The sequence below is a fragment of the Dromiciops gliroides genome, chromosome 4 (assembly GCF_019393635.1).
Source record: "Dromiciops gliroides isolate mDroGli1 chromosome 4, mDroGli1.pri, whole genome shotgun sequence".
NCBI classification, from domain to species: domain Eukaryota; kingdom Metazoa; phylum Chordata; class Mammalia; order Microbiotheria; family Microbiotheriidae; genus Dromiciops; species Dromiciops gliroides.
This window is the reverse complement of record NC_057864.1, coordinates 110403038-110430220: the sequence shown is the minus strand read 5'-3', so window position 1 is coordinate 110430220 and position 27183 is coordinate 110403038. Positions and strand designations below refer to the sequence as shown.

The window sequence follows — 27183 nt, the reverse complement described above, 5'->3', positions numbered from 1 at the left end:
TCTGGCCTCAAACACTTCACACTTACTAGCTGTGTGACCCTGGGCAAGTCACTTAACCCTCATTGCCCGACAAAAAATAAAAAATGAAATAAAATGTTAAAAAGAGCTGAAAAGTTGGGGAAAGGGGAAGAAAATCCTTGAGTGCAGGCATGATGGCAAAGTCAAGAGAGTCAGAAGCAGAGCCTGGAGGCAGATAAATCATGGGCAGCCTGAGCTCCTTCCTGGAATGGAGGTCCCTGAAGAACTTACCAATGGGAGAAGAGAGGCCAGAGGGACAAAGAGATGTTCCAGGGTGAGAAGGCCACAGGTACTCAGGGGAAGTCCTAGGGTGATAAGGCAGCTGAAAGATGACAGTGAAATCTGGAAAGCTAGAAGCAAAACCAGGAGGGAAATGTAAAGGAGTTATCTTTGGCAAGGAGAAGAGCCACCTCCTCATCAGAGACAGTAGTGAAGGAGGAGATAGTGGAGAATGATGTCATATGGATGTAAGATGGTCAGAATAGAAAAAAGGAAAAACTCTTGGAAAATAACTTCAGTATTTTCAGGTAAGCATGAGGCTTGGTTCTTGACTGAGAAGGCTGGGAAAGAGAATGTGGTAAACGGCCTGAGAAGAAAAGAGGAGATTTGGAAGAATTGCTGTGTTAAATGGGATAGCAAATCCAATTAGGGAAGAGTAGAAGGATTGCCTTGGTATAATAAGGAAATGGAAATTAGAGAACATAAATTTGTAGTGGACCCAGTCTAGATCCGGGATTTCCTTCAGCTCCATCCAGTAACATGTGAAGTGAAAGAGGTAGATAATGGGAGTAATTCTGGGTTGAGGTTTAGCAAGGAATGATTGATTATAAGACAAGGGGAAAAGGGATTGAAGAATAGAGGACAGCATAGTTGAATTGGTTCACCAAAAGTAAAAATTAATAAGGAAATAAGTGATAGACTGTGATGTCCTGAGAATATATTGAATAGGATATATTGAATGGAGATATATTGAACAACTATTGGAGGTCATGGTGGAGATGAAGAACAGGGCTAGGGGGGTCATAAGCTTAATAAAAGAGGAATAAAAGGTTAATAAAAAATAAATAAGGTAATAAAAATTATGATAGGGTAAAGGAATTTTGGAGTTCAAAAACCAGGAAAGAGAATATTTGTGTGTGATGGCATGATCAATGATATAACTATCCCTGAGTGTAGCTGAGGTGGAGTGGAGTGGATCATTGGAGCTGAGTAAATTGAGGACAAGAAAAATTAAAGTGTTTGTTGTAATATCAACTTGTACATTGAAGTCCTCTCATTTGAAAGTAGGAATTAATGGATGGAGAGTCTGTGAGTCAGGTACTAAATTCATTTTAAAAAGGAGAATGTTCTGGGAATCAGTAGATAATGATTCTCAGGATCTGGATTGAGTCAAATATTGGTACATCATGAAACAAAGTAGTAGAGGTTTCTGAGTTCTGGTAGTTAGAGGGAGTCTGGGAGTGGGAATTGGGAGCTAGTAGTACATCCTGATTCTCCCATGAATACCTATGAATGTAGGAGTATGAGAGGAAAGTATCACCAGTACTGGAATGGATAATTGAGAATGTGGTGTTATCAGGTTCTCATGTCTCAGTGAGTACTTTAAGATAGAGCAAGAGAATAAAAGGTTTGAGGAGAGGAAGTTCATTAATTATAGAGAAGGCATCCCAGCAAGTATACTGAAAGAGAGGTTAGATTAGAAGTAAGATGTTGGGAAGAGGATAGGACAGTTAGGTGATATAGTAGATAGAGCACTGGGCTGGCAGTCAGGAAGACCTCAGTGCAAATCTGGCCCCAGACACCCTGGGCAAGTCACTTCACTCTGTTTGCTTATTTTCCTCATCTGTAAAATGAGCTGGAGAAGGAAATGGCAAAATCACTATAGCACCTTTGCCAAGGAAACCTCCAATGGGGTCACTAAGATTTGGACATGACTGAAACAAGTGAACAGCAAGGTTTGAGATGTGGATGGGAATCAAAAAACAGACAGCTGGGGTTGCTTTGTTCTTTGGTAGCCAGGAGTTCAGGTAACACCAGTAGTGTCAGAGTTGGGATTCAAACTCAGATCCTGTAACTATCAATTCAGTGTTCTTTCCACCATGACAAAATTATAGAGAGCACAAGGTGTGATGAAAGACCGGAGATAAGCAAATAATAACTCAATTCTGTGAGAGGAAAGGAATCTGCAGACCTGGAACCAATAAGACTGAGACCCCTTCCCAGAAGAATTCTTGAAAAATCAAGTGGATGATTTATGAGCACTTAAGAAGGGAAATAACAAATCCCTATCAGCCAGCATGTGTTCATCAAGATTAAATCATACCAGGCTAATTTCATTTCCTTTTTTGTCACAGTGACTAAAATGATAAATAAAGGGAATACTATCCATACAGTCTATCTGGATTATATGTCTCCAGACAATCAGATTTTATGTCTCCACACAATCAGATTCTGATGGCTTTTCATGGGATAGGGTCAGTGATGTTTAACCAGCAAAATTCTCTGAAAAAAAATGTGGACAAAACATTTTTTCTTTTTTTGTGTGAGGCAGTTGGGGTTAAGTGACTTGGCCAAAGTCACACAGCTAGTAAGTGTCAAGTGTCTGAGGTCGGATTTGAACTCAGGTCCTCCTGAATCCAAGGCCGGTGCTTTATCCACTGCACCACCTAACTGCCCCGACAAAACATATTTTTAAGCTTGATTTGCATTTTTAATATTTTCTCCATCAATTTCTTAGGTCTAGACAATTAACAGAATGATGAATCACATCTTGGACTGTAATGTTCGTCCATTTCCAAGATGTAAATGCTCACACTGAAAATTAACAATTAGTTCTTGAGAGCCAGGTTGAGCTGGCTCCAGTACATCCTAGGGTGTGCTAGAGGGGCATATGCTCTAGGCAGTTCTGTCATGTTTGAAAAGCTCAAAGTGTGGCTGAGCTCCCCTCAAGTATGGTCATATGATAAAGAATCCTTTGTCTGTGGAAACACATGGAATAAAATATCAAAATGCTGGTATGGACATGGCTTCTTCTACTTCTGAAGTGATGGTGACAGAGTGAACCATTAATGACTGCTGGGTCAGAAGCATCACGGAGACTTGGTGGGTGACGTCCTTTTCAGGACAATGACTCTGAATGGATATATTATTTTAAAAGAGACAGGATAGGTAAAGGGAGAAGAGATAAGAGCATTGTGTATTAAGAAAATATACTCAGGCAAGAAAATCCAGGAACCAGAGCTGGCAAGTATTATGGAGAATGTTTAGGTGAAGGTCAATGGAGGGAGAAAAATAAGTGATTTATCATTGGATTATATACCAACTGTCCAGAAAGAGGAAATAGTGACATGATATCATAAAGATGAGGCACTTCAAAAATCCAGACATCTGTTGCCATTTTCTCACTGACAAAAGAAAAGCAACTAATAACTTATTGACTTATCCCCATCTTTCAAAAGTTAGAGGCCAAACAAAGTGAGGAAAGGCATTGTGTCCATGTCATACTTTGTTGTTCATCCTTTGTTTTTGAAGAAGACCCATGTATGAATTGGATTTAAATGAGGCAGAATTGCACAAAGTCATCAGCCTCACTCTTTCAGAGTCATCAAAGTCCAGTGGAAAGACAAAAGTCAAGAAGACTGGTTATGGCTCAGGATGCTGTCCAATTATTTCAAGGACTTTTATGTGGAGGAATAATTAGACTAAATCCATTTGGTCCCAGAGGGGAGAACCAGAAAGAATGTATAGATGTTGCAAAGAGACCAGTTTAGGTTTGATACTAGGGAAAACTTCCAAGTCACTAGAAATGTTTCAAAATGGACTGGACTGCCTTGAGAGGGGACAGGCTCCCCTTCCTTGGAGGTTTATGAGCAGAGGCTGGAAGATCACTTATTGGGCATGTAATAGTGATTGGCCTTTAGGGTCCCTTCCAATTCAACAATTCACTGATTCTGAGTGACAAAAAAGAGGCAGAGAGTGCTAAGAATCAAAATTGTTATATTGTCTATAAACTTTAACTTGGCTGTTGATACTCTAAAGATGTTTGTCCCATCTAGTAGACATCCCAATACATAGTGCTAGAGGAACTGAATCATAATAATGCTTTTTTCATACAAAACCAATGTCACATATGCTCTGGTCCTCTCTCCCAGATGCTACAGTTCCCCTAGAGACCCTGAGAGGTTTGTGGTATATTTCTTTTTTTTTTTTTGCCATTGGAAGTTCAAGCCCCTACCAGCTGTTTCCTTTGTATGAAATCAGAGATAAGCACCCAAATTCCATTTAACCACTTAACATTGGTTGACTTTTGTAAAGGGATTTTACTTCAAAGACAGAGCAAGGGGGCAGCTAGGTGGCGCAGTGGATAAAGCACCAGCCCTGGATTCAGGAGTACCTGAGTTCAAATCCAGCCTCAGACATGTACTAGCTGTGGGACCCTGAGCTTAACCCCCATTGCCCTGCAAAAAAAAAAAGACAGAGCAAGAACAACCATACAAACATTCGTCATTCCCCCAATAACTCTGGGGCATACTCTCACCTAAATCCCCTCAGTTTCTGAGAGAGTAATCTCAAAACTTAGCTCAGTTCCCATACAGCATCAGTCCCACTAAGTTCATATTCACATGTGGCTTGACTGCTAGATGACTCCTGCTGGACTGTGGTCCTGAAGATCAGTCCTAAAGGTTGGTCCTTTAGAACTCCCTTATTTTCCAAAGGAACTGTATGAAAACCTGGCCTAATATATGAAAAATCTTGAGTCTAATAAAAAGCACATACCAAGCAGACTTAGAGACATTTAGGAATTTATAGACTGCTTTCCTATCAGACACATTCTGATCTGCAGCAGAGACTTTTCCTGAGACATTTGATGGTTTATGGTCCTCATCTGCTAGAGACTTTCTGTCTCACCTCCTTAACATTCCTGAGCCATTTGGGGTTTCATGGACCTTCCAAGAGATACCCTTATCTTCAAGGACTCTCCCTATTTCACACCCCTCTCTCACATTGTTTGCTTTCCAGGCTTGAGCTGTCCGGCTGATTTGTGCTGTGCAAATGGAAGAACAGACTGTTAAAAAATCAGGGAACAGGGACTTTATCAAGCTAGAACTAATTGACATATAAATAAATCACTGTCCAGGGACTGCACAACCCTCCAACCTCCCTCCCCCTTCACCTGTTTAAATATCTGCCTTCTCCAAGTCAGAGCAGGCTATTCTCTCTGACAATAGCTCCTATACATGTATGTGTACTTTCAAAGGCACTCTGAATTCACTAACCTTTTAATTCTTTTTTATTGGGGAGGTACCATGATACCATAGGAAAAGCACTGGATTTGAAATCAGAGGACTTAGGTTCAAATTCCCCCCTGGTGTCACTTACTACCTGGGTGACCTGGGTGACCTGGCTGAGCAAGTTACTTCCCTGCTCTAGGATTCACTTTCCTCATCTGTAAAATGAAGGGGTTAAACTAGATGCCCCTTAAAGTCCCTCCCAGCTCAGAATCTATGATATAAAAACAAAAGCAGCAGAAGCAGCAACTAACATTTACACAGTGCTGTGTGCCAGGCACTATGCTAAGCATTTTGTAATTATTAGCTCATTTGGCCTCACAACAACCCTGGGAGGAAGGTGCTATTATTATTCCCATTTTATAGCTCAGGAAACGGAGGCGAACAGAGGTTAAATGACTTTCCCAGGATCACGCAGCCAGTAAGTATCTGAGGTTGGATTTGAACTCAGGTCTTCCTAACTCCAGGACAGACACTTTATCCACCGAACGACCAAACTGGGTAAGATGTATTATTTACCTGTAAACTCCCTTTTCTCCAACAAATCCAAAAAGTCACTCTGCCTGGAAGACCCTTCCTTACATTAGCCCTTCAGCATTATTGTAGATGCTTAGGCAAAATACACATACACCTATGATTGATACTTTGTGAGGACAGGACTGAGCCTGAGGCTTAAAAGAGAACAGCTGGGGGGGGGGGGCAGCTAGATGGCGCAGTGGTTAAAGCGCTGGCCCTGGATTCAGGAGTACCTGAGTTCAAATTCAGCCTCAGACACTTAACACTTACTAGCTGTGTGACCCTGGGCAAGTCACTTAATTCCCATTGCCCCGCCAAAAAAAAAAAAAAAAAGAGAGAGAACAGCAGGAGCCAAGATAAAAACATGGGAAGGATTCATGCAAATGCTATATGGAAGCCAAATGACATTTCTGCCTGACTTTTCAAAACAATTTGTAGCACACGGTATAAGGGCACATGCATATTATTATTATTATGTTGCATATATACTTTATATATGACATATATGTGATATATATGCATACATGCATATATATTTATGTATATTGTATACATATATATATATGTATGTATTATCCATGCTGTATGAGAGGCAGCCTGATGAGGAAATGGGCTCTTTCCCTAGGGTCTGTGAAGTTAACAAACAAAACCAAAAGGCTTTTACTCTCTGTATTTCAATATAACTGATTTCCTTCATAGTCCTATGCATTTTGTTTTATGCATTTATAAATATTTCTCTGAGAGGAGGGTCTGTGAGCTTCACCAGATTTCCAGAAGAGGGCTCTAATGCACACACAAAGAAGGTTAAGAATCTCTGGGGTAGAGGATAGACGTCCGGGACTTTGTGACTTGTAGTCACAAAGACCTGGGTGCAAGCCTTGTCTCTCAAGCATACTAGCTGTGTGTCCACAGACGAGTTTTCCAGAATCCCCGGCAACTTTTAAAAACTTCTGTTATTTATCCGTGGAGAGTTTCCATACTGTGAGCTCCCTCATACCAGTGAAACCAGCAGTCTAGACTGAAAATAACATGCATATGTGTGTAGATATAGATATGGTAATGAAAAACATGATTGAGTAAAAATAAAATGGTGGGTATTAAACATATCATAGAATCTGATCTGGAATCATAGATTTAGATCTGAGAAAGAACATTAAGGGACAACTAATTCATTACCCTCTTTTTACAGATGAAGAAACTGAGACCCAGAGAGAACTGACTTGCCCATGGAGGCACTGACTCCAAGGCTGGACAAATTGGAGATGACAAGGCAATGCACTTATTGGCCATTGAGTAGGAAGAGCCAAAGACTCAGGGGATCTTTAAAATTGGAGCAACTCCAACCCTGTCTCTGTGCTTCCTTGTCTTCTCCCTGTGAAGGCTGAACACTGATTTCAATATGAATATATCCAAGTTTGGAGGCCTCTTAGTGAGTTTGAGATGTTTGGAGATCTTCGATTCATTGGTTGGAGCTGACTGGTGATAAGGAAAAAGATGATTGACAAGAGAAGGAACCCAAGCCCTAGCCTTGCTAAAAACTGTGGTTGGAGATTTTACCTAATATTCCTTTTATAAGGACTTAGGATGAAATCTTCCTTGAGTTTTGTTTCAGGATCTCTCATATGTGTTCTAATAACACACATTTCATTTAGCCTGAGTGACTTTCCATAACAACAAAGGAACATGGAGACTCCCTACCCCATTACGATAAAAAACATTCTCCTTATTTCTAGGCTAAAAGGCTACCTCAAGTTTATCCCATAGATATCTTGTATGTCCATACTTGTTTGAATGTTGTCACCTCCATTAGAAAGTAAGTTCTTTGAGGATAGAGACTGTGGTTTAAGATTTTCTTTTTATCCCCAGCAGTTAGCATAGTGCCTGGTATATATTAAGTATTTTAAACTTGTCCAGTGTCACAAAGTGAACAAGTGGCAGAGGAAGGATTTGAAACCAGGTCCTCTGACCCCAAATCTGGCAAGTCTTTGCATGATACCACCCTATTCTGAACCACTTGAAATTGTCACACATACACACACACACACACACACCAAATCTGGTTCCAAAGGACAGTTTCTTCATGGTCAGTATAAAAACAGGGCCACAATAAAAACAGCTGCAAGCCCAAACCAAAGCAGTCTTTTTGCCCCCATGCAGTGTGGCAGGAGCTGTTATTTGTGCATAACAGCTTCTTTCTATAGCAACATGGCAAAAGCAATCACTACTAGCAATTGTGATAATTTCAGAAAAAAGCAAGAAGTTTCTCCTTTCCCCTCTCCCTCCCTTCCCCCATGCACCTTGAAGCCCTCTTCCTTTAGGAACTATTAATAAAATGGTCCTCAGGGTCTCATTAGGAGCAGGCCAGACTACTCCCTGTGCCAGCACTGCCCTCCCATTTTCAGCAAAACCCAGGGTTGCAGTTTACACAGGCTTGGGATCTAGGGAAAGGAAAGGTAAGAAAACACATCTGTTTCTACCTAGTGAGTGGCTAACAAGCTATGGAGCCTCACTTTCATCACGCTGGAGGGAGAACTGCTTCTCACTATACCCTGATCAGTTTTCACTTTCATAAAGTGTCTGGTGAATCAGGATTATGGAAAATGGAAAACTGGAAATAAATGGGGAGTTTGGGTTTTGGCTTTTTTTGTTCATTTGTTCATTTGTTTGTTTGTTTTAATAAATTGAAGAAAAAAAAAGTTTACAAATGGACCAACCAAACTTTCTCTCTTCAGTTGGGCTAGAGCTCCCTCTAATGGAGAATAATAATTCGTAATCATAAAATAAGTGAAGCATACAGCTAAAAGAATTGTGAAATATCCCCAACCTCTTCCTTCAGGGCTGGTGGAAGAGCTTAATTTTAAGACACATCCTCTCCCAAGGGAATTGTGTGGAGTTGTTGTTTTTTTTTAATGAAAGTGAACTGAAATTCATTTTGTTTGGAGAACTTCATGATCCCCTTTGGGAATCATAATAGACACCCAAGTGTAGATTGTCTATCACAGCAGCATCTTTAAAAGTCCAGAAGTGAGAGGAGAGTGAAAACTGCCAGACAGACAGGTACCTGAAATGTGGGATCCTTCCAGGTAGATTAATGGCCCTTAGCATTTCTCTGATGATAGCCCTCTTAGATGAGAAATAATATGATGTGGAGAGGGATCAAGAGAAAAGTTCAGAGTCAGGAGAACATAGGTTCAAATTCCACTTCTGACACATTAGTTATGTGACCATAGGAAAGTCACTTCTCTGAGCTTCAGTTTCCCTGAGATGATAAGGTGGGATTCCTGAATTTTTACCCTAAAACAAAGTTTTCTGGTCATCAAGAGATTCATTCACCTGATAAACACCCAAGTACAAAATAGGTGAGAGGATCATGCTCATTCTAAGAAAAATCCTGCAGAAAGTTCCTCGCTCTTCCAAAACAGTCTGCCTATCTTCTGGAAGAACACACTATTTTTATTGCCTTCTTGTTCTCATTCCCTAAATCCTAATGCTTTGCTAATCACTTAAGAATGTAGGAAATACACTCATTTCTTCAAAAGAATATTCACTGTCAAATCTGTGGCTATTCCCACCAACAACAACCTTCCCAGTGAAAGGGATGACCCAGCAAAGCTATGTTCCATTTATTGGCAAAAAAAAATGTGTACAATTTAAACACTGACAGTGGACTGTGCTAGAAGACCATTAGTTGAAAAGAAAATGTTATATTTATTTTACCCAATACTTGTGATCAAGTCAAAAGGAAGGAGAGGATATTCAGGGAAAAGAGGGAAATAAATCAATCTAGCCTGAAGCAAACCATTCACAGATAATACAATTTCCAATCATTACATAAATCTGTCCCACTTTTTCAATCATTTTTTTTAAATCCAATAAGATCCAGCCAAAAGTTTATGGGGAATGATGGAGAAGGAGGTGCTTCGAAGTATGGAGGTAAAATGGAGCAGGCTTAATAATATGGAAATTCATGAAGAGAGATCAAAGAAAGGCTAGGCTGTGACTTGAAGTTGGGTGAAAGTGGGACAAAGGTTACCAGCCTTTTCAGTCTTCTCCAACCAGCCTAGTCCCAATGATTTGAATAGAACATAAGAAGGAGTGAGGGAAAAGAGGATGTCTCCTGACTACAATGTCACTCAGCGCCTTGTCTATTTGAGGAACTACAGCCTAGGAAATACTTACCCTCACCAGATAGGGTAGGATAAGAATGAAAAATTAAATGGATTTCCAACCACAATTCAGAATAAGGGTTTAACTAAAGAACTCAGAGAAGAGAACAGTTCAAACAGTAGATAAGCTACTAGCCGGGGCATCTGCTATAATCTATGAGCAACTTGGCTGAAGAGAAGGGTAGAAAGAGCTAATTGGAAAGGCAACAGATCTCCTCTGGAGGAAAAAAAATGTTTATTAACCATGGAGCCTAACCATCACAACCAACCACCCCAAAAGATGATTGATATATGGGATTGAAAAATTCAGGTGACAATTGTAAACTCTCCCCTGAAAAGAGTGGCTTGATAATCACAGCATCCAAAGTGAATGAGAGGTAGACTATTAGGTGGCTTTGAAGATAGATGAATGAATAGCTGGAGAATAACTGGAGTAAAGATGAATGTCTATATTGGGGACAAAAACAAGATAAAAGAAGGAATAAAACTCCTTTGGTGGATGTGGTGGTAATATTAGATGATATAGTAAACTTGAAGTCAGGGATTCAAATTATACCATGGGCATTTATTAGCCATGACCCTGGGCAAGGCATTTGACCTATCATAACCTCGGTTTCCTCATCTATAAAATGGGGATAATAATAATACTTGTAATACATAACTTACAGGGTTGCTGTGAGGCTAAAAATGTCTTTGCTTTGCAAACTACGAATCATTATTGTACAAATATATTTATGATTTCATTGATTTAAGAGCTTCTCCCAAGTGATACAGATCATAACCCATCCAGACCTATACATCCTATGAGACTTATCCATGTCCTCTCATAGGTTCAGGGCAGGGGGTCCACTCAAAATGGTAAAAGCCTTAGTTGCTTTCTCCTGACACTGTGCCTGGCTCAGCCATCTGTCATCCCTTGCCTTTACTACATGAGTAACTCACCTTCTTTTCCTATCATACATTTCCTTGTCCTTTACTCTAACTCTGAACAGGTTATATGTTGCAGCCTGCTCACAACCATCCCATACCTCTCCAGCTACTATATAGCAGCAAGACACATTACTATTATTGTTAAATCCCATCTTTGACACTGACTAGTTCTGCAACTTTGCATAAGTCATTTATGTTCTCCAAACCTGTTTCCTCATTTGAAAAGTGTGAATAATAAAAATACATACTTTAGAAGGCTATAATGAGATACAGTTTGTAAAATGCTTTGTAAACCATAATGTGACAAATAATAGCTGCTGGTGGTGGTGGTGGTGGTAGTAGTAGTAGTAGTAGTAGTAGTAGTAGTAGTAGTAGTAGTAGTAGTAGTAGTATTGGTAGTAGTAGTAGTTGTTGTTGTTGTTTTTGTTACTACCACCATCACCGCTACCAAAAGTAATTGTTTTTCGTTCTGGGAATTTTTTTTAAAAGTTGTTTGTTTTTGTTGTTACTCCTTGTGACTCTATTTGAAGGTTTTCTTGGCAAAGATACTTGAGTGGTTTGCCTTTTCCTTCTTCAGCTCATTTGACAGATGAGGAAACTGAGGCAAACAGGGTTAAGTGACTTGCCCAAGGTCACATAGCTAGTAAGCATCTGAAGCCAGATCTAAACTCAGGAAGATGAGTATTCCTGACTCCAAGCCTAGCCCTCTATATCCACTGAGCCACTTAGCTGCCCACAGTTGAGGATTACACTGAGGTTATAAACCTGAGAAACTCTACAAAATAGGCATTTGATGACATCTCTTATGGTATTTTTGCAGATACAATGGAAAATGCAGATACAAAGGAGCTGAATCAACAACTGAGTGACTTAGAAATGGTTAAACGACAGAACCAAAAAGTGGTGATTAATGGAGCAATACCAAACAAGTGGGAGGTCTCTAGTAGAGTGCCTTGAAGGGAGGGGGTATCTTTCCTTGTCCCTGTTCTGTTTCACCAGTCAGTTAATAAACATTTATTAAGCACCTACTATGTACCAGGCACTATGCTAAGTGCCAGGGATACAAAAAGAGGCAGAAAAAAGTCCCTGCCCTCAGGGAGCTGACAGTCTAACGGTGGTGACAACATGCAAACAATTATGTACCAACAAGACATGTAGAGTATGCACTGGAGATAATCAAAAGAGAGAAGGTACTAGTGATAAGGGAAGTTGAGAAAGGCTTCTTGTAGAAAATGGGATTTTAACTAAGACTTGAATGAAGCCAGGAGAAGGGAAAGAATTCCAGGCATGAGGGACAACCAGTGAAAATACCTAGAGTCAGGAAACAGGACATATTGCTTAAGGTGGAACGAGGAGGCTCACGTCACTGGATCTAGGCGTACATGGTTGGGGTAAAGGGTGGGGGGGAATGAGTGGAAAGGTGAAAGAAAACTGGAAACATGAAGAAGGGGTGAATTATGAAAGGCTTCTCTCCAGAAGCCAAGGATATGAGGTGACTGCTGCTTTAAAACATTATTTATGCAACTGCTTTATTCCTGTCCAATTTTCAGAGCAAAGAAGCCACTAAATTCCAGGAGAAACTATGGCTGACAACCACAGGTCATGACCAAAGATCACCACAACCATATCAGGAAAGCAGTGAGCACATTACTAAAGGAAGCATATGGTATGACCACAGACCACATGAAAACTATTTATACACTTACAAATTAATTCTGATCCTTAATCTTTCATTACCATAGGTAATGGCTGTTAATGAGAATTAATTTGTTTTCATCCAAGCACTGCATAAACCTTAGATCTCATCTTGCCACTAAGCAATGTAAATGGATGATTGGGAAGGGGGGTGTATTAACTCTTTCAAGGCCAACCTATTAGACTCTCCTGTGAAATAAATGGAAGCACAGACACACAAAAAAGGTTACAGTCTTACAAATATTGTCACATTGTATCCTCACAGCCCTGGAAAATAGGTGCTATTATTATCTCCATTTTACAGAAGAGTTAACTGAGGCTAAGAAAGGTTATGAGGAAGGTTGCCCAAAGTCACACAGCTACTATGTGTCTGAGGCTGGATTTGAATTGAGAACTTCCTGACTCTACCACACATGCAGAGAATCACAACATCTAAATGATCCGCCCCAAACACTCCAATACACCAGAGATGGAACACTGAGGCAGAGCTTCCCAGTAGAGACCTTGTATTTTCCAGTGAAATCCTGAAATTCTTCAAGCCCCAGGTTTCCCGAATTAATAGGTGAGTCACAAAATCAAGAGGGGCTCAACATGACCTCCATTCTCCTAGCTAAACAAGTTTTAGGGAGGCCCAGGTGATTCAGTATCAGCTAGCTAAACTGGCAAGTGCATGAATGGTTGAAGAGTTGGCTCCAGATGACATATAAAACCACAACACTAATATGAATAGGAATTATGGATTGGCCTATAAGAAAGAGGAACCCATACCTCTCTCTGGGCTAAAAGATGTATTTCTTTTTTTTTTAATTTATGGAATAAAACAAGCATTTCCATTACATAGGATAATGAAAAAGATGATTGCACATGAAATTCCAAATCTGTTATGTACAACTTGCTATTCCTTTTAAATATATAATAGAGGTATCATATAAATTTCTTTTTTCCCCTTTTTCTTCTTCCCTCCTCTCATCTACATCCTGGAGATGGCTACCATTAGACAGAAATGTGTGTGTGTGTGTGTATATATAAAATCATTTTATACATCCATTATCAGTTCTTTCTCTGGATGCAGATAGTGTTTTCCTTCATATGCCCTTTGTTGTTAATTTGGGTATTTATTAGAAGAAGTATTTCTAAAAAATATATTCAAGAAACAGTGGAAAGCATCTTCTGAAAGGAAAATTAATATTCCCAGCATGAATCAAATGGATTCTAAACATTAAAATAGAATTTGTCTTCAGAAAATTAGTATTCATTGTGAATAGCATCTTTCCAAAATGAAAGGAGACAAGAAGTGGAATCAGGTATATCACTGAAGAAATAAATATATAATTATAAAAAGGGATTGGCCAAATGCAGGAATTTGTTTTCCTTGACTATGTGTATTTGTTACAAAGGTTTTTTGTTTTTGTTGTTGTTTCTGTTTTTATAGTAAGGAGGAGGTGAGAGAAAAAAAAATAAATGACTGATAGTTGAAAAAAATGGTTGAGGGAACTAGGGTTGCTTTAGCCTGGTGAAGAGAAGATTTAACAATATCTGTCTTCAAATCCATCCTCCATAGAGCACTGGTTTCATCATGTAATCTCCATGCTCAATAAACTCCAGAAGCCCCCTATAACCTCCAGGATCAAATACAAAATTCTCTGGCATTCAAAGCCCTTCTTTAACCCAACCACTCCCCATCTTTTTGGGAGTAGCTAGACAAAATGTAGTATGTATATGTATAACCAAATATTATTGCAACATAAAAAATGATGACTTAAAGAATTCAAAGAAACATGGGAAGACATGTAAACTGATACAAAGTGAAAAAAGCAAAAGCAAGAGAACAATTTACATGATAATGTAATGGACAACACCACTGAAAGACAGCGGGACTTTGATCAATGCAGATGACAGACCACGACATCGCTGGCCTGATGGTGAAACATACCTCCCCTCTCAGTAGAAAGGTGGTGGACTGTAGGTGCTGAATGAAGCATACGTTGTCAGATGGCAAATATGTGGGTTTGTTTTGTTTAATTGCCCTTGTTTATTGCAAGGGAGACTTCTATTTTGAGGGATTCAAGGAGTCATTTGGAAAGAAAAAAATACTGTGGTGCTAAAGAATAGTACAGGTAGAGGAAGCTGCTTACCCTGCAAGTGTTTCAATATGACTGTGAGAGCATCCCCTGGTCAGTAAAGTTAAACGTCCAGCCATTTCTGCAAGTATAGCATACAGCATTCTAAATCTGCCACTCATATATCACTGTCATTTTGCCTTAAAATCACTTCTTTCTATTATCTAATAATAACTGCCACAAATCTACATGGTTGGGAAAGGACACAAAGTGTAGCACTAGATATGATCTGCCTACTTATCCAATCTGTCCAACTCAGCTTGGTCTGTGTGATGGGAAAGGGCATGGGAAATAGCTCTGTGGAGTATATTCCTATCTAAGCAGTTTTCATCTTGAAGGAAGGGAAGGAGCCTGTCCTTGACCTCAAGCCAGAAACATAAATTGCATTTACTTTCCATTTATTTTCACAATATATTTTCAGTGTGCTTCAGTTACCCTCCCTCCTTGCTGTTTCTAATGTTCATATTTCAGTGGGGAGTATCCCCTATTCAAACCGTCTCTTCTGTCCATGGCAGGTACTGAAAGGAAGTCACACTGCTGAACCTACTAGCAAATATTCTACCTTCAAACCCCTGGGAAGCAGAACCCAGCAAAACAGTCTCCCTAAGAAACTGGAGGGGGTAGGGGCAGAGGAACAAGCAGGACAGACTGGTAAGAGCAAAAGCCACCTTTGAACACTTAGAGAAAGGAGGAGTCAATTGTCAGGCTGGAAATAGAAAAACAGCAAGGATGGTATAATAGATAAAGTGCTGGACTTCAAGTCAGGAAGACTCAAGTTCAAATACTCCCACAAACACTAGCTGTGTGACCCTGTGCAAGTCACTTAACCTCACTCTCAGGCTCAGTTTCCTCATCTATAAAAAGGGGATAATAATAGTCCCTACCTCACAGAACTGCTGTGAGGATAAAATGAGATAGCATAGATGAGGAATTTAGTCATAAAAGTTATATTAAATAAAACATCATGCATATTATATATTAGTAGAAACAAAACATTAATATTATAAGAGAGAAAACCATGGATTCATATAAAGGACACTCAGGGACCACATCTTGAGAATAAATGGGCTAAATGCTTGGAAATGTGCATGAACTCTTCTTTTTATTCATTCATTAACAGTTATTGAGGTGTCTACAAGGTAGAAAAGCCTTGCCAGGCTCTACAGATATAAAATGACATAAGACGTGGTCTTTGCCTTCAAGAATTTTACAACTCAGTTAGAAAAGGAAGATATGAGTAATTATAATGCAAAACTGGAAGACCATAAAGCTCATAGAGAGGAACAAACAAAACCAATGAGGTACTAGGAGTGAGAAATCACTTGTGCCTTAAGACATGAGAGAACATTTCATGGAGGAGGCAATATCTTCAAGGTTATTTGAGGTGTTATAGTAAAATTTCTTTCATTAAAAATGCTACCAAGGATTATGGCAGAAATAGAGACATAGATGTATATGTATGTTATAGAAATATTTTATTGCATTAAATATTGTGTGTATGTCATGTTTGGCCACTAGGTGGCGCAGTTGATAAAGCGCCAGGCCTGGAGTCAGGCACATTCATCTTCCTGGGTTCAAATCTGGCCTCAGACACTTACTAGTTATGTGACCCTGGGCAAGTCATTTCACCCTGTTTGCCTTGGTTTCTCATCTGTCAAATGAGCTGGAGATGGAAATGTCAAACCACTCCAGTATCTTTGCCAAGAAAACCCCAAATAGGGTCACAAAGGGTGGAATATGACTGATACAACTGAAAAATATCAACAACTATATATATATATATATATATATATATACACACACAGACATATATGTATATATACATATATATGAGGTATCAACTTCCAACATTTTCTGCCCCCCCCCTTTCTTCAGAGAAGGCAAGAAAACATTAGGTCTTACCTCTAGAGACTTTGTAGACTTCATAGAAAGAATAAAAGTGGAAACCTAGAGAAACGAGCAGGTAGAGAAACAGTTCCCATCTAGGTAGCATTGCTACTTGTTGCGGGATCTTGGAGAAATCCATAAGATGTCCCTAAAATTGAAAAACAAATGGGGGGGGTTTATAAGGCATAATGCAGTAGATCCAAGGGAAAGGATATTGTCAACAAAATCACATTGAACAACAGTATACAACAAAGTGATGCTGATAAGTGAATTATCTCCTCAGAAGAGACCAAACAAGTCCCCAGATAATCTAAGAACCTCATATAAATTAAGCTAACAGTTTAAACCTCCTCATTCCCCATCAAATCTCTGGATTGTAGAATTATTTGCTATAGAAGTAGAGCTAGGGAAACACCATCCCAGTTTTACAATAATAACCTTATTGTTAAGGTGGGAAATTCAAACCATAGGCTTATGCTTGACTTCCTCATAAAATCAAATATAGGGGGCAGCTAGGTGGCGCAGTGGATAGAGCACCGGCCCTGGAGTCAGGAGTACCTGAGTTCAAATCCGGCATCAGACACTTAACACTTACTAGCTGTGTGACCCTGGGCAAGTCACTTAACCCCAATTGCCTCACTTTAAAAAAAAATCAAATATAGATCATCAAAAGAATGACTACTTACCACTTAGAAACAGAAAAGGGGAACACAATTAACTGGCATGAGTACATATTTAGTATGTCTGGATTTCAACAAGGCATTTGGTTGGTTCTTTCATTATATCCTTGTAAATATTATGGAGAAATATGGCCTGGATGATAATAAAGTTAAATGGGTTTGGAACTGGTTAAATGATAGGATGCTGAGTGAATGCATTCAATTTATAGTGTGAATGATTTTTAATCCCTTACCACCCACACAAGTTGCAGAATCAGTCTGATTACCTCAAACCTACCATTTTGTATTTGCATTTTCATTAAAGGTGTCTTTTATATAGTAGCATTATATTGTTATTATTAATAATAACAACAATTATTATTGTTGTTATTATTAAATTAAATTGAATCTGAAGGGAGGTATTTTTTAAAGTGCCCTAGGGCTCTGTCCTTGGTCCTGCTTTATTCCATATTTTTATCAGTAGATTGGTTAAGCAGGAAGAAAGCTACCTTATTAAACTCACCCACAATGATGGATTATTTGGTTGTTCAGCCCTTCCTGACTCCACAAATCTTTGCACTTTTAGGAGAGGATGCTTACACATTTAAATTCTTACCTCATTGTATCCAATCTATAGGTTTGATCTGAGAAAATCTGATTCAGCTTCTCTTCTAGGTTTATTCTGCTAGCTAGGTGATGCTGAAGCAACCTGAGCTTGCATTTTTATTAAGTCACTGTTAAAAATGTATCAGGGACCTACTTCACTGTATTCTCAATTCTGATTACTTTATCCAATACTTTCCCGTTTCCCTATCATTTTTCACATTCACCTCCAGCTCTACGCATTTCGAATCAAATAATATTTTTAAAATATTTGTAATCATTTAGAAGTTCTGATGCATTTTGTGACTTTTGGGTAGTTTATGCCCTTGAAATTGCATACTAGATGGATAGGTTTATAGGAATAAAAAAAAAAGAAGTACACAAAACCAGAAAAGCAATATATACAATGAGTACAATAATGTAAATGGGGGAGGACAAAACAAAAACAAACAAAAAACCTATATAATTTTGATGAAGATGCTTAGCTGCAGAAAAAAATGCACCCCTCTCTCTTTTCTTTGCACATGTGGGAGTTCTATGTATATGCACCAGTTCATATACTATTTGACTATTGATTGTTGGTTACTTTTGCTAAACTGCTTTTTTTTTCTTTCTTTTTTTACTATATCCATTCTATCTGGGGGGATTGTATTGATAAGTTTTGTTTTATATCATGTTTATAGACTATGCCCACTCTGTGAGAGGTTTCATAAGAAATCAAAACAATTCAGCAAAACTCGTAACACAGTGACCTCTTTTGAAAGTATAATGCAACATTCTCCATCCATAACACCCTCTCTATTTTTAATTTTTTCAAATAAATAGACATCTATTTTTTTCTCCCTATCACCTCCTACTCAATTGGAAATGTTACAAATTGCTTGTAACAACAGGCATAATCAAGCAAAAAAATTCCCCAAAAAAGATGTTTCATATTACATACTAAATCTATTGCCTTTCTATTGGAAAGTGAATAGTATATTTCATTTCTTTTCATCTCTTTTAAAAGGGATGGCTAGGGGCAGCTAGGTGGCGCAGTGGATAGAGCACTGGCCCTGGAGTCAGAAGGACCTGAGTTCAAATCTGACCTCAGACACTTAACACTTACTAGCTGTGAAACCCTGGGCAAGTCACTTAACCTTTTTAGTTTTAGTTGCCTAAAAAAAAAAGGGGGGGGTGGCTAACTAGGGAGAGGATACATATATTCAGAAAGGAAAATGATATAAAAGCAAAAGAGCAATAAAAATAAAGAAATTTTAAAAGGGAAAAAATAGGAGAGAAATTGATAGTTCATTATTATAATTTACCCAGAGTTATTATCCAAGGATCATAGATTTATAGCTGAAAAGTTTCTTAGATCATGAAGGCCAATGCCTTCAAATCAGAAGAAATTCCCTGAGGCCTAGAGAAGGGAAGGAAAGGGAGGGAGTACAGAAGGGAGAGAGAAAGGAAGAGTGAGGGAGGGAAGGAGAGAGGGGGGATTAAGAGAAAGAAAAGAAAAAAATTTAATCTAATAATTCTATACTTCATCCTCAGGAAGTTCCCTTGTAATAATAACTCTATAATATGATATGAACGTTCCCAAAGTAATGTTCATTCTGTATCAATACAACACTAGAAGGCAGCAGAATGAACCACTCTTGTGTAAGACAATAGGTTCACAACCAAAGCAGCCAAATGACAGAATTTTTAGCCTATAGTTCTCACTACACAGGAGGCTATAACAACTTACATTAGTATTGTGCCTTATTCTGCCCAAAGTAAATCCATATACATTGTCTTGTGTGATTAAGAGTGATTGTTATCAAATCTATCATTTCTTGGTGACTAGTATGATCCCCATTTTAGAAATGAGGAAACTGAAGCACAAATAGAATGAGAAGTGGCATGTTCTTTAGCACACAACTAATCAGTAGCACAGGAGGCAGTAGAAAACGGGTTCTCTGGTTTCTTAATTGAGGCTTCTTCCACCATACTACAGGGTATCTATGCAGAGCACAAGAAAACACTCACAATTTCTATATATTACAGCTGTTGTACTGCACTTTGGGACAGCTAAGTGGCTCAGTGGATAAAGTACTGGCCCTGGAGTCATGAGGACCTGATTTCAAATCTCACCGCAGACACTTATTAGCAATTACCTTAAATATCCAGGGCCATTTCCAGTTGTCCTGATGTATATCTTGCCACTGGACCCAGATGGCTCTAAAGGAGAGAGTGAGATTGGTGACCTTGCACAGGCCTCCGTCACTTTCATTGCAAGTCATGACATCTGTCATGATCCTCTTCGATAACAAAGGACAAACAACAACAGCAGTAGAGATTTAGAAAGTAGTTATCAAATACTTGTTGATTAACTCAATCTATGCTGATATTCTGAAAAGTATATAAATCTAATGTTTACTAGATCTTATTCAATTCTCATTTCAAAGGCATCTTATTTTCATTCCTAATTTACATTTAATACACAATGGTCCCATCATGTATGGGGTATCCCAGAAGTCAAAGTTATTAATGCTTATAATTTCACTGACTTTTGATGCTCCCTAATTATAGCCAAAGTGTTTAATGTGGGGGCCAGTTAAACTAAATTCTTCTGCAATTTAAAAAACCCTTCCCTCCGAACCCATCTCCACCCTAAACATACATATTTTCTGTTATTTAAGTTAAAATTTTCCTAGAACAGGTTTCCTGAAAATAAAACACACCTAATACCACATATCTAGCATTTTCTAGTTTCTATTTTTTTTCAGAAAAAGTTTTAACAGTCCAATGTAACTGATTAAACATGAGACCCAAAGAAGCCATATAAATTTAATTTTTTAAAAAATATCAAAGAGTTTAGGAGTGCCCTCCTAGAAGAAAATTAACTTTAAAATCAATTCAATTTAATCAAAACACACTGCCAAAAAATAGTAATACTCAAAACCAAGAAAATGACCTATGCAGTAGAAAGTATTTAACGTATAAGCAAGGCAGAGACCTAGCTACATTTACTATCTAGCTGCAACCAAAAAGAAATGTCAGCAGTTAAATAGAGATAAGAGCCAAGAGAAAGCAAAAGTATTCTCAATTTAGGAAGAGATTAGAAATTTGAAGACCACAGCAAAGCAATAAAGGTAAGAGGTACATATGCCCCCTCAAGATTAAAAATGCAAGAATGATAACACTGTAAGACGCTTCCACAGAAAATAAGGACCAACATCCCAGCAGACTGCATGGATGGGTGCCATTCCAGGTTGTAACCTGGTAACAAAGCAGCATAAAAGCCTGAATCTCTGAATAACCATAGGGACACACAGAGTTTATGTAAAATTATCCTGCCCTCCAAGAGAATAGGGTTCATATTTCGGGTTTTTTGTTTTTGTTTTTTGTGGGGCAATGAGGGTTAAGTGACTTGCCTAGGGTCACACACACACACACACACACACACACACACAGCTAATAAGTGTCAAGCGTCTGAGGCTGGATTTGAACTCAGGTGCTCCTGAATCCAGGGCCGGTGCTTTATCCACTGCGCCACCTAGCTGTACCTAGGGTTCATATTTCAAAAGACTAAGGTGCCATCACACATATTAGAGGTTTTCCAGTTTCCCAGCTTCCTCTTATTTTAGCTTCTTTATCTGACCTGTTGTCTCTGGGAGGAGGAAATACAGACCTACTCTGATGAGACAGGAAAACCTTCCTATTTCCAAATGATATTTGTGGATAAAGATTAGAGGAGAAGCCGGCATTAATGAAAAGTCTAAATTAGAAAATTGTAGATAGTGATGTAGTTGATAACACCTTGCAGTCAGAAAGACCTGGGTTCCAATCCAGCCTCTAGACTTCCAACATATACTGGTTGTGTGACCTGGGGCAAGTCACTAGATCTCACTTCAATTGTTCAAGCAAAAGCTGAATGACTATTTGTAGAGGAATCACAGAAAGAATTCTTCCTTAAGGGGCAGTTAGGTGGTACAGTAGATAAAGCACTGGCCCTGGATTCAGGAGGACCTGAGTTTAAATCTAGCCTCAGACACTTGACACTTAACTAGCTGTGTGACCCTGGGCAAGTCACTTAACCCTCATTGCCCCAGAAAAACACAAAAATTCTTGCTTCAGGTATGAGATGGACAAGAGAGTTGCTGAGGTCCCTTCTGACCCTGAGATTCTGTGAGTCTATGAAAGGCACAGTCACTAGTAAGTATTAGCTCAAACTTTTACTAGCCTACATCACTGGGTTACAGTGAAGAGCAAAGTGCTTTATAAAGTATACTATATTCATATTATAATTATTTCCTCCACTACAATCTTAATCAGATATCTCACCACAATATGAATGGGACAGTGGTTTCTCAGAGGAAAGCACAAAATCTGGCATATCCTGCCAACCAGGAAATCTTCAAATACCATAATTGAAGCTATGCTGAATGAATCCTTAATTTATCAAGCCCTTGGTTTGCCAATCAAGTCTGGTGACACTGAAGTCTTCTCAACAATAAAGGACTTAGAATGAAAAATGTTATTCACCTCCACAGAAAGAACTGAGGAAGTCTGAATCCAGATGGATGCATACTTTTTTTTTAAACTTCCTTTATTTTTCTTGAGATGTTTTTTGTCTATGTTTTCTTTCAAAATATGGCCAATATGGAAATATGTTTTGTATGACTGTTCATATTTAACCTATATCAAATCTCTTGCCTTCTCAGTGAGGGGGCAGAGAGGGAGAGAGAGAATTTGGAACTCAAAAAAAAAACCTTTAAAATTGTTTTCACATATATTTGGAAAATATTAAAATATAAGTAAAATAATAAAGAAAATTCACGTAGGAAATTTTTTACTACATCCTATCTTAATTATAACCATTTCCAGATTAGTGTAATTTGAATTAATTCATTTTAATTGCATACTATTAAACTGCATTTCTATCAACAAAATAGGACTTATCTGTGAATTATTTCTATATATGTGTGCATGCATATATGTGTACATATATATGTATGTATACACACACAATTAGATAGAGATAGAGATAGAGATAGAGATAGAGATAGAGATAGAGATAGAGATAGAGATAGAGATAGAGATAGAGACAGAGATATAAGCCAGCACAGATCGAATGAATGGGTAATGCTGAACCCTGTACTCATGGAAGACAATAACTTTAAATAAACCCTTTGTGCTCCTAAGCTTATTCCAAGATTCAGGCCTTTGTGCTGCCTATTCATCAGAATGGACCCTGGATTTTACATGTAATTTGGGGAAATAAAATTCTAAATATAAAGACAAAAAAAAAAAAAAGAATGGACCCTGGAATAGTGCTGAGCTGGTTTGCTGCAAGGTGTCACTTTTCTCCTGGAGAATATATCAGTTCCCTCCCCAAAAGCTTCCTCTATGACATTTCATCTACTGCCTGCAATGCTCTCCCACCTCATTCCACCTGTTAGAATTTCTAGCTCATTTCAAGGCTAAGTTCAAGTGCCACCTCCTCCAGAAGTCCCTTCCTAATTGCCCCAGTTGTTAGTGTACTTCATGCCCCCAAATTACTTTGAATTTACTTATCTGTGCTGTTTCCCAAAAATAGAATGTAATAAGCCTGTTGAAACCTGGAATTGTTTCCTTTTTTGTTTTGTATCTCCAGTGAGACATAGTGCCAGACATACAGTAGGCATTTAATACAAAATTCTTGAGGAATGGAATTGAATTGGACCTGTCAACAAATAAATCTAAGTAGCAAACAGAAGAAACACCCTGAGAGAGAAGAAAAGAGCATGAGTATCACAACCTCTAGTGGGCATGGAGCAGGGTGGACCATAATGTAAAAACCACAGTGGTTTTTAGTCAAGATCTACCCCAGTGGAGAGAACGCTGGGCCAGGAGTCAGGAAGACTCATCTTCCTGAGTTCAAATCTGGCCTCAGACACTTACTAGCTGTGTGACCCTGGGCAAGTCACTTAACCCCATTTGCCTCAGTTTCTTTATCTGCAAGGTGAGCTGGAGAAGGAAACGGCTAACCAAGCCAGTATCTTTGTCAAGAAAACCCCAAATGGGGTCAAGAAGAGGCATAGACAACTTTGAAGATTGAAGGACACTACCCCCCAAACCCGCCAATCTTCAATATCCAACATTTCCTATAACTGTCCAGAGATAGGATGAGTAGAGTCAGGAGGCTGAGTTCCCCCTGATTGGAGAGCTTAGCGTGGAAGCTGGATGATAACTTGTCAGGAATGTTAGAGGACTGGATGGCCTCTACGCTCCCTTCAATCTCTGCAGTTCTTCGATCATTACCACAATGCCCTTTAAGGGGTTTCTTTTTCTGGACAGAGCTAAGCAACCCAACGTGAGAAATAAAAAAGTCTCCACCCAAGGTCTGTCCACTGAACTTATTTCCCAAAGTAATCCTCTCCCATCGACCCAATTTAATTCTTAAAAATCCAAACAAGTTAGGGGACAGAAAAGGAAAAGTGAGAGGAGGGGGAAAAAAAAGAGGTAGAAGGTGAGAAATATGGCAAGAGAAAAATGGACAGAGGTCAAAAAGGGTGGATTCCTACCCTGTGCCAGCCACACTACAAAGAGGGGAAGGAGGGAGGACCCACTTTATTTCCTCTCCACAGTTTTTGAGGTCCCTGGACTGTCAGGTTTTTTGTTGTTGTTGTTGTTATTGTTGTTAAGACATCCTTGCCATAGATCTGAAAAAGACGCTTAGGAACCATTTATTCCAATCCTCTCATTCTACAGACGAGGAAACTGAGGCCCCCAAAGGAATTAAGTGTACAAGCACTGGAGGAAGGATTTGAACCCAGCTCTTCCGACCCTAGAGCTTCAGTCTTACCCCATTAATATGTTGCCTGGATGACTGGAAACGGGCTTTAGCCAAAGTTGCCAAAGAAACACATTTGCTACAGTCACATTCTGCAGCATAAGGATACTATTGTGTCCGGTTAACGTTAGCCTAGATAGGATACAAAGAATCCCAGGATAAGACAAATGGAGTTTCCCTTTCTGGGATCCCTTTGAAGTTGTGACCTGGGGTAAACATTCAGATAGGGACAGAAAGAAGGTAGGGGTGGGTAGACACTAGGAGAAAGTTGTCTAAATATTCCTCCGAAACACCAAGACAGAAGAGTAATTTACAAAGTCCCCAGGGCGGAGACCAGAAGTTGGGAAGATAAAGAGGAGAAACAAGGCCGGTGGGAGGTGTGTGCACGCGCGCGGCGAGAACGCGCTGCCTGGGGCCTGCTGGGAATGCCCCCTACCCGGTGGTTTTCGCGGCATACAGTCGCGTTGCAGCTTGCACGGGTAGCTGGGCCCCTCCCACTCCCTTCATCCTTGGCGCCACTTTTAGCCTGGCCCCTACTTTTCTTCCTTCTTGCCCAGTCTCCCCCACCCCCTCCACTCCCCAGGGCTTGGTGGGGACTCAGGCGCTGGGCTTGGGGAGGGATGCTTCCCACGCCCTCAGCGCTTTCTTCCCCAGCCCTCGGGAACGTACGAAAATGTAAAGTTAGGAATTGGAGGTTAGCTCGTGGAGGTCTTTATGCTACAAAAGAAAAAGGAGCATTTTTTTTTTAAATGGCAAAACCAAAACACCTTAAGGAGCCCCCATGGTAACCAGCTACCAACCTCCGGGCTGTCCCGGGCGGCGGCAGAGACGTGCACAACCACCCTCTCTCGCTTTCTGCACTTCCGAGTTCAGGCGGCGGCCGAGTCGGCTTGCAACTCACCCGGCCCGCCTTCCCCGGCTGCCCTTTGGCAGCGCGCCGCCGACCCCTGGCCCGGGAGCAACGAGCGCGCGCCCCCGCCCGTCCCCCAGCATAACTGCGTGCGGAGAGCGCGCCGCCGCACTGGGGCGAGGGGAGGGGAATGAATGGGGCGGGGGGGGGGGGGGGGGATAGGCTGCTTCTGGAGAGCGCGCCACCTGGTCAAGGCTAAGGGGTTCGTGATGACTGAAGAGGAGAGAGGGGAGGAGCACACACCTGGGGCAGGGGGCGGTGCCGGCGAGCGGGGAGTCAGAGATGCAATAAAAGAAGCCCCGGTTCCTTCTGAATTCCACCTAGGCAGGGAATGTCCATGCATCCCCTACTGGCCGATCAGTGATGTAGGCATGCTGGCCAATGAGTGGTGTAGCCCGCACCGCCTTCTTTCAAACTCACCTCACAAAGTCCTAGCCTTTCTCTCAGTAAATGGGAGATAATAGTTCCTATACTATCCATCTCCTAGGATTTTTATGAAGTTCCAAACAATCAAAAAACATTTAAGCAAAACATACCATGGGCCAGGCACCATTGTGTATGTAAAGTACTTTACAAATACCTACAATTATCCTGTTTTCAAATTCTTCTCCCTTCATGAACTGTCTTCTCAACTCACAACCACCTGTCCTTCCTTTGAACTCCTATAGTTTTTACTTTTTGTACTCCTCATCTGATACTTAGCACATACTGGCATGTATTATTAGGTATTTTTTAATGTTTATATCCTATTCCCCAGCTGAACGGTAATTCACTTGAGGGCAGGGCTCATGTCTTGAGCTTCTTTATATCCCAGGGCCTAGTATAGTTCTGTGAAGATACTATCATTAGCATTGTTTATTACCCAAAGAGATTCAGTAGCTGTACTCTTTTTAAGAGGGAGAGAGCAGCAATAGCTTAAGTTCTTGGCTAGGTAGGTAGCATGAGAAAAAATATAGGATCTAGTTTTTTTATAAAGCTTTCTATAATAACATTTCATTAAAAAGCATACCAATTAGTGGCTGATTACCTAAATTTATATTGTAACCTCAGGTGAAAAACCACTTGAATTTAGATTTATAAAGGAATATAATATTTAGGTAGAGGTTGGTATCCTCATTCTAATTTCTCAATTACCTCCTTCTCAATGACCCTCCTACCCTTCTTCAATTCTGTTTAACTTATTCAATGCCAGAGTTTCTTTTTGGACCCCCAAAATTATTTCCCTTACTCCATGAACTCGATCCAAAACTCTGGTGAACTGGAATGAAATGACATATTAACTTACCATATAACATTGAACAAAACCAAGTTTACTTAACCGTTGCATGTAAAGCATACTTAGCAAGGATAGAACACTGGTTCAGTTAACTGCAGTTTTCTTGCCTCAGTGTTGGCCATATTGGCTGGCCAGCTAGAAGCATACTCCTCATATTGTGGCTTTTGTACTCAGGTCACAAGGATGTCGAGTTCAAAACTGGCTCCTCTGCTATCAAGTCTCAATACCTTTTTTTCTTTTTTTTCTTTTTTTGAGGCAATTGGGGTTAAGTGACTTGCCCAGGGTAACACAACTAGTGTCAAGTGTCTGAGGT

The 27183-nt window shown here is 39.7% G+C and overlaps 1 protein-coding gene across 1 annotated transcript in view; it reads right to left on the bottom strand.

The window, feature by feature from the left end:
• The window catches only part of HHAT (hedgehog acyltransferase), a 535206-nt gene extending 509583 nt beyond the window's left edge, over positions 1-25623 (bottom strand). The window contains exons 1-3 of the mRNA XM_043999913.1: positions 25485-25623; positions 20024-20087; positions 16636-16768 (exon numbers count right to left, since the gene is read on the bottom strand). Of these exons, the coding sequence (XP_043855848.1) occupies positions 16636-16759 (124 nt within the window). The 5' untranslated portion in view covers positions 16760-16768; positions 20024-20087; positions 25485-25623. The remainder of the gene's footprint in view (positions 1-16635; positions 16769-20023; positions 20088-25484) is intronic.
• Positions 25624-27183: the final 1560 nt, after the last annotated feature.